We start from the raw sequence: 8,432 nt of genomic DNA on the forward strand, positions 1-8,432 counted from the left end.
CCTTTCCCGCCTCCCTGGGGACTCCAAAGATCCATACGTACACCGCCTACATCAGAGCCTAGGGGAAGGACCCACCACGTCTCAGCCAAGGTGAGACATGCCAGGGACACTGTAATGAGAATGGAAAGCCCAAGGCAAAAGAAGGGTGGCCCGGTGCCCTCTCCCCAGTCTAACCCCCGGCAGTCTGCACAGCACCTGGATGGCCACCTCTGGCCCTACTGCCTCCAAGTCGCCTTTCTCGGGCCTGCCTTTGCTTCCACCTCCACCCAACTCCTACTCCAAAGCCTGACCAGGCCCAAGGCTCTTTCTTATGTCCTATGGCGGCCTTAGTTCAACCCACATACTACTGGTGACAGCTGGGATGGCTGAGTTGACAGGCTCCTGAGTTCTTCTAGAAGACCAACAGAACAGGGCTCTGCATGGATGGTCTCAGGTGGTGGCAGGCTGCTTGGGGAGGCCCTGCCCAAGTCGCCCTCCTTAGTATACCAAGGGCTACCCCAGTGGTGTCACCTAAGGCCCAAGCCTCCAGCAGCTACCCACTGTGACCTCTGTCCAGTCCTGATGAACTTGTCTAACTACCTGGGTCCCCTCTGGACATAGCCTCTAATTTATGGGCCAAATGTAAAGGTGACAGACTCCAGTTTGCAGTGGGTAGGGCCCTGGAGAAGCCAAGGAGGTGGGTCCTAGGACAACACCTTGAACTTGTGTTTGAGGGAGCAGCTGTTGCCTGAGTAACCGTTTACTGTCTGCCAGGCCTGCCTTCTGTTCAGTGTTTAAAATGCATGATTTTCTCTAATGTTTCAGTGACCTCGTACGCTAGGGTTTTGACCAATGAGGAAACAGACTCAGAGAGGCTAATAAGCCCAAAGTCTCACCGCTCAGTAAGTTCAAAGCTACTCAGGGCTGGTTCTGAAGCCCAGGCAGGGTCTTTGGGTTGGCGTGGCTAAAGACGTGAGAGGCAGGCACTGCCCTGGCCATTGCTCATTGGATCCCCCCAACCCTTTCACCAAGAGAGAAACGTTCCAGGCAAGTCTGCCTGGAACCCGAGCAAGCAACAGCAGCAGTAGCATGAGACCCTCACACACTTTGTTTCCATACTGCATGACGTGGCTGGTGTTGGTGTGGGCCTTGACCAGCTCGTACTGCTTGTGGAGGGTCTCCTTCGTCAAGTCCTCCTGTAAAATGGAAACATGAAGTCCTCTGACACTCATGGCCTGACGGCTGAGCCTCAGCTACACAGCCACCCACCCAAGGGCTCACCACGTCTGAACCTTCCAGCCACACGGCCACCCACCCCAAGGGTTCACCATGTCTGAACCTTCCAGCCATGCGGCCACCCACCCCAAGGGCTCACCACGTCCGAGTCTTCCATCCAGTTGACGCTGTACCAGTCCCCCAGGTACGTGCCCCTCTCCTCATCATAGTAGCAGGCATAGGATGACTCTCTGGGGTTGGCAGCAGTAGTTGCATAAACTAGGAGGAAGTGAGAACACCTTATGATCATATGTTACATTTTACTCCCCGCTGTGGCTCACACTTGAAACATGAGTCCTTCCCTCTCCCCAAGTCAAAGTGAAACAAACCACTATAGATAGCACCTGGGAAGTCACCTGACAAGAACCCTCCTAGAGTTAACATGGGAGTCCCTGGGGGTGCAAACGGTTATTGCCCCTGGCTGCTAACCGCAAGGCTGGTGCCTCAGAAGAAGGGCCTGGTGATCTTCTAAAAGGTCTGTCACTGGGAGGCTGTGGAGCACGGTTCTCGGACACACAGGGGCCACCAGGAGTTGGGGCTGACTCAACAGCTACTAGGTTAACTGGTTGAAGTTGATGTGAGGAAAGAAACCAGCCAATGAACTCCTTCTGCAGCAAGCACTCATGCTTAGGACAAGGTGTGCTGGACTGACGCTCAAAGACTCGTAGCTCCAGAAAGGTGAAGAACAAGGACCTTAATCTGCAGAGAACACTAATGTTTACTGAAGACATGCCCAGATGGACTGAACCAATGGGACCATTTAGGACCTACCCACAATGGACTCAGTACTGTGCTGGAGAACGCTGTATCATTTAAAATGGAGCTCTTCCAACAGACAGATGGGGATAATTGAGAGACAAAGACATTAAGTGAGCTGCCCAAGGTCAGAGAGCCAGCAAGTGATACAAAGCAGAGGGCAGAGGCTGCTCCAAAGCCGCTAGGACCACTCCTTCAACCCACATCCAGATTCTGGGCATGAACACCTTCACAGGACCCTGGAAGAGCACCGTGAAGCTCACATGCAGAGTCTCGACTTCCCTGACCACAGATCCTCCAGGAAAGGAGCCCTTTGGCTGCTAACTGGAAAGCCAGTGATTCAGACTCACCCGCTGCTGCACGGGAGAAAGAGGACGCAGCCTGCCTCTGTGGACTTCCAGCCTGGAAACCCTATGGGGCAGCTCTACCGCATCCCACAGACTTGCTGTGAGTCAGCATCAACTCAACGGCCAATAGCAACAACCACCCTAGGGCAGTAGAGGGAGTCCAGCACTTCCAGGCAGTAGGTGGCCCTAGGCCCTGCTTACAGAGAGCACCTGGTACCACCCTGGCAGTGTCTGAGGGTGACGAGGGTACAGCTGAGCCCTCCCACCACCACCTACCGTTGATGTCATCAGGCAGGTGTCTCATCATGGACCCAGACTCACAGGCTTCAATGTAGAACACCATCTGGGATGCAGAACAAGGATGAACGCGGAGCCCCCCAGGCTCCACCCGTCACCAATGCCGTCACGGCCCTGCTCACCCTCCCCACCCGTCCTTCCAGCACGTTCCACTTTTGCTTTTGGAGCCATCTCTGCTGCCAGAGGCCGCAGGAAGTACTACCACACCAAGCAAAGGGCCCAAATGTGTTCATCACTAAGAAGGAGGTCCCAGAACAGTGCAGAGAGCAGCCCCAGAGGAGGCTGAGGCCCACGGCTTCACTCTCCACCTCAGGGAGCGGCTTCAAAGAGCAAAACCGTCAGGCGGTTGCCTCTCCATACTGGTCTCACAGACATGCCCTGCGTGAGTACGACACAGCCCTCCACAGGCCAATGCAGGGCAAGAGAGGCCAAGGGCAAGACAAGGTGGTAGTACTTTCCTCTCCAGATGCTCAGAACACCTGATGCTGTGTACCCAGACTCAGGCCCTACCCCAGACGCAGAGTCCCACTTGGGCTAGGGCCCAGCAATCGGGGTTTTAACTAGGCCACCCACCAGTGATTACGATGCCCTGGAATGACAAAAGGTCAGTCCTGGGAAACCAGAGGTCAAGCTTGACCTACTGGACACCTTTTCCACTGTCGTTAGAGGGCCAGTCCCAGAGCTGTGGGTCTGCCTTCCTCTGCCTCCCTCAACCTCTTCCCCTAAGGCTGCCCCACGGACTGACGTTACCTTCTGGTACATCTTGTGCTTATACATGTAACGGATGGTCTTACTCAGGTTCTTCACGTAAAGCTGAAAGGTAAGAACACTGAAATGCGGACTAATGCCTCACCCCTGCTGCGCAAGCCGCTCAGCCCTGGTGATGCATCAATTCTCACTTACCCACCCTTAGAAAGAACCGTGCTGCACGGCCAAAGCCCAGAATGGCAACCAACGTGTTATATTTGCATATTTACAAGGAAGAACATGGTGTGCTTCCTGTTCTCATCACTTTGTCTCGGGCAGCAAGAAACTGTGCTCTGTTACTGTGTCCCTTGTGACAGACCCACGTCCTGAGATGGGGGCGACAGTGTGATGCAGGAAGAACAGCAGGGATGCTGCCGTTGCCTTCAGACCAGCAAGAGCTGAGACTGTCGGCCTTGGGCAATGTGCTCTCTTAGAGAATGATCTACATGGGCTCAAAGTGACAGCACCAACTGGAAGATCAGACAGGACCCTCAGGGGAGGCGCGGGCACGCCGACGAAGGAGGAGCAAATTGGAGAAGGAGGGTGGCAACGGTCACACAAGTCAGAGGGCACGATCGGGGCAGTGAATTCCTCGTGCAGAAACTGCTGCATCGGTGTGTGGTTTGCTGTCACGTTTTCAGCAACACCACGTGAAGCTTGTCCCCCAGCCCCACCTGTCCCACCTACAGACCAATCCTGGTGGGACATGAGAAAAGCAAGCATCCTGCTGCCATCTCAACACACAGGCCTCGTTCTGAGCCACCTTTCCCACAGTAACAAATACTCACGTCATCATTAGGAAAAGCCAATAACCCAGGAGCCCCGTGGTCGGTGAAGTACACGAACACATGATCCCGCGGGCCACTGCCAAGAGAAAACAAGGCCCCGGTGAGCGGCCTCCTCTGAGGCTGCTCTCTGCACTGTTCCTGGACCTCCTTCTTAGTGATGAACACATTTGGGCCCTTTGCTTGGTGTGGTAGTACTTTCTGCAGCCTCTGGCAGCAGAGATGGCTCCAAAGGCAAAAGTGGAAGGTGCTGGAAGGACGGGTGGGGAGGGTGAGCAGGGCCGTGACGGCATTGGTGAGGGGCGGAGCCTGGGGGGCTCTGCGTTCATCCTTGTTCTGCATCCCAGATGGTGCCCACCAGGAATGAGTCAGAGGCCCAGAAGGTACCTGCCCCTATCAAAACCTGAGATGAGGAAGTTCGAGGGTGACGGTCCCCCAGCCACGTCAGAACCACCACCCAGGGGCCTGCTGCTCTCACTGAGTGCCATTCGGAGCCACAGGGAACATTCTGGAGCCTTGAGTCTCTAGAATCATGGCCTGGGAAGGAAGCTCATCTGATGGACCATGTGTGATGTGGACAGTGAGGTCCAGTGACAACTGGACCCCATTCCAGGCAGACACACTCCATCCAAGTGCCCCAGATTGAACATGGGGAGCCCAAACATATGGCCAGGCACAGTCCTGCAGTCCTGCCTTCCCGAGACCCCCTGGGACGCCCACCTGCCTGCCCTCGCTCCTGCCAGGGCGTCCCTCCACAGGGGCTGTTCCAGGGCTGCAGAGATGCATCAACTTGGGCCCAGTCACAGCTGTCTGTCTCTGTTCTAACTAAATGAGCTTAGCTTACCCAGGTCTCCCCTGTGACATAAAAGAAATACCACCTTAGGAAACTGCGTTGTGGTTTTTCTAAGTCTTAAAGAAGTATGGTGGTTAACTTTATGTGTCAACTTGGCTGGCCCTGGCTGAGTGGCTGGGCAGCTGGATGGAGTATTCCCCATGATGAGACTGGGAATCAATTCCATGGTGGAATCTACTGTGAGCAGCCGAGTAGCTGCCCTAGGGATGTGGTCTACTTCCTGCATGTAAGGAGAAGCCTTGGGGAATGGTCCCTAGCTTATGGCATGCTTGAACCCACATGTAGCCGTGTCACTGTTCAGCAGCCTGCCATGCTCTGTTGACCTGGGGACTTACAATGGACTTGAATTAATGGCCTGCTGAGTGGCTTGGTAACATCAGGACTGTGCCATTTTATTTGTCAACGCTGGGCTTTCCAGCCTCAGCAGCAGAGTAGCTCCATGAGTGAAGAGATGCCTCTAGCTTCAGTGGCCAGGGAGCAAGAGGCAGAGCTGAAGCCCAAGGTCAAGGGGCTTTCACCCAGCCCCTTAGAGCCTGGCACTTGGAACTTGGACTTCTAGCCTCCTGAATTGTAAGAGAATAAACTCCTGTTTGTTAAGGCATCCCATCTGTGGTACATTCCTGTCAGAGCGGCACCAGGAAACAGAGCAGGAGAAAAATTAAAAGAAGCAAACAAAGCTTCATAAGGCATGGAGGGAAAAAAACCCAACAACAAGAAATTCCACCACTTGCCAGGTATCTGAGACCCTCCGAAGGCCTGCTGACATGACATAAAAACACAACAGAAAGAAAGGCCACACGACCAGACAGTGCTAGCCCACAGCCAGAGGGGCAGCGAGGGCAGGCAGTGGGGCTAGTCTCCACCAGTATGGGGGTCCCTGCTGCACATACGAGTCTGCTCTCCCCATGGGGCTGAACTGTCATCCAGGCTGACGGCGGGCTGACATCCCACAACCTGGCCGGCCCAGGGGGACTCACACCTGTCTCAGGGAACATACCAGCACTAGGACCCACAGACCACAACCCGCAGCGGTGTAAATGCTATGGAATGCTCCCTTAGGAATAACCCTAGTCACAGGGGAACTCAGGACAGACAGGGCTGCCTAGAGGAGCCAGTGAAATACCGGCCCTGTGCAGTCTATCTGAGGTCAGAACACAGCTCCCCACGCCGTATTCTCATAGGCTAACAGGCCACGAGCAAGTAACAAGGGCTATTTAAAGGCTCTATTCCAGGTTCCAGTCACCGGGAAGAGTGGGATCCTCCTAAGCCAGACCTTACCTCTTCAAGACCTTTCCAGAGCCTTTGCCCTTCACCGCTTCCGCATCGCCTCGCAACACAGCAAGGAAGTTTTCCGGGGTGACATCCTGCAAAGAATCAGGAGTTGAAACCAGATGCGGCTGTTGTTCCCAATCAGAGGGTTGGTGGTGCGGGGTGTGGAGCACACCCAGGCTGCCGGCCCCACATATTTCTGAGGCTCCAGGTTAAAGGGCAAACACTTTGGAACCAAGAAAGACCCAATACAAGGTCAGCATTTGAGGGGCATGGACATGACTGCTCCTCAAACAGTGTCCAGTTTCTGGCTGATGGCAACTCAGTGACCTGCCGCTGCCTCTTTGTGACCGTGATAAAGTCTATGGAGAAACCCAAGGATGTAGGCAGGAAGGAAAAACAGCAGGGGAACAGGACACCCTCCAGAGACAGAGAAGGAGGGAGAAACATCAGCACTTCGCACCCCCTCTCTCCAGCTTGCTGCCTAAGAGGCTGAATCCTAAGGACAATGATGCCCTGAGAAGGGACTTTGTAAGTGACAGAAAGTATCCATCAAGTAAGTCACTTTCGACTGGTGGTGCCCTGTGTGCCAGAGCAGAATGTGCTCCTCAGACTGTCAATAGCCGACTGATTGCAAGGCCTTTCTTCTGAGGGGCCGCTGGGTGAACCCAAACCTCCAAGTTCAAGTTGGAGTTAGCAGCCGAATGTATGGACTGTCTGCACCACCAGGGACCCTGGTATAAACAATCCTGCTCATTTAAAACCAGCCACACAGAAAAGTACAAAAGAAAAAGCTCACCCAAAAGCCCACCATGTAGAGTCCAGACATTTCCTTACATAAATATAGATGAGAAAATACTTAGTTTTTTAAAAATGGGGTCATTCCATGTTATATGTGTAATGTGCTAATGTAACCGTATTGAATTTAAAAGACAAAAGTGACGTGAAAGTGAAGGAGCTGTTAAAGTTTAGATGTTTCTTTATCATAAAATATATTAGTTCTTAAACAGCCCTGAGGTGGGGAACACTATTAAAACCATGAGACTAAAATCATTTTGGTGTTTTAAAAGTGTGTCAATTCAGTGGAATACTATGCAACCCTAAAGAATAATGTAGAATCTGCAAAACACTGCATAACAGGGATGAACCTGGAGGATGTTATGCTGAGTGAAATAAGTCAATCACAGAAGGATAAATATTGCATTGTCCATTATTGCAAAAATTCAAGGAAAAGTTTCTACACGGAAGGACATTTTCTTTGTTGGTTAGGAGGGGAGGGGAGGGAACACTGTTAGATAGGTTGAGACAAGTACTGATTTGGGTGAAAAGAAGGGCAATGCACCAAATGTGAGTGATCAAGATGGTGGCATTGAGGAAGAGAAGACAGAGAGAGAGGTACATGGGAGGTGGAAGACAACAGGGATGAAACCTTTTACACATAAGTACTGCGTTGTCAGTGAAGGCAAACACGGATATGAGGGTGGATAGATGGGTGGACAGGATGAGCTATTAGGTATGTCTAAGTAGTAGGGAGTGTGCCCAAGACCATGTATATGGTTGGCAAGTGTATTGCTATGTTCTGTAAGAATTCCCAGGTATATAGTAGAGCTCACAAGGGACAAGGTTGTAGTCACTTCTTGGCCACAGCCAGCTACCCAGAGGGAGTGAGTAGTTGGACCTGTGGGCTCAGGACCTTAGTCGCAGGGGACATCAAGCTCAATTGGCACAACATACTACACAAAACATTGTTCCCAGTCACTACTCATGGGATCTTAAAAGCTTGCAAGCAGCCATCAAGATGCAACGATGGGTCTCTCCTCCTCCAGAGCAAAGAAGAATGAAGAAAGCCAAAGATTCATGGAAACAATTAGGCCAAGTGACTGATACACCATGCGATCCTCAGCCTATATGACTATGAGACAAGAACTAGATGGTGCCTGGCTACCACTGTCAACCACTCAGAGGAGGATCTATGTAGGAGATGCTAGATAGAGAGGGAGAACAATGTGGAACAAAACTCAAAAGCATTTGGAAAAAAAAAAGGGGGGTGGGACCAGGTTTGCTGGTCTGATAGAGCCTTGTGGAACCACTGAGACTATGGTCCCTAGTTGCCCTTCAGGTCTG

At 52.4% G+C, this 8,432-nt stretch overlaps 1 protein-coding gene across 1 annotated transcript in view; it reads right to left on the reverse strand.

Annotated features, from left to right (window-relative positions):
- Positions 1–8,432, reverse strand: part of LGMN (legumain) — a 114,328-nt gene that overhangs the window by 9,341 nt on the left and 96,555 nt on the right. The window contains exons 4-9 of the mRNA XM_007944539.1: positions 6,318–6,403; positions 4,190–4,265; positions 3,405–3,467; positions 2,634–2,700; positions 1,355–1,473; positions 1,086–1,175 (exon numbers count right to left, since the gene is read on the reverse strand). Of these exons, the coding sequence (XP_007942730.1) occupies positions 1,086–1,175; positions 1,355–1,473; positions 2,634–2,700; positions 3,405–3,467; positions 4,190–4,265; positions 6,318–6,403 (501 nt within the window). The remainder of the gene's footprint in view (positions 1–1,085; positions 1,176–1,354; positions 1,474–2,633; positions 2,701–3,404; positions 3,468–4,189; positions 4,266–6,317; positions 6,404–8,432) is intronic.

Source organism: Orycteropus afer, unplaced genomic scaffold (genome assembly GCF_000298275.1).
Source record: "Orycteropus afer afer isolate SDZICR_OR568_19922 unplaced genomic scaffold, OryAfe1.0 scaffold00127, whole genome shotgun sequence".
In the NCBI taxonomy this organism is placed as follows: domain Eukaryota; kingdom Metazoa; phylum Chordata; class Mammalia; order Tubulidentata; family Orycteropodidae; genus Orycteropus; species Orycteropus afer.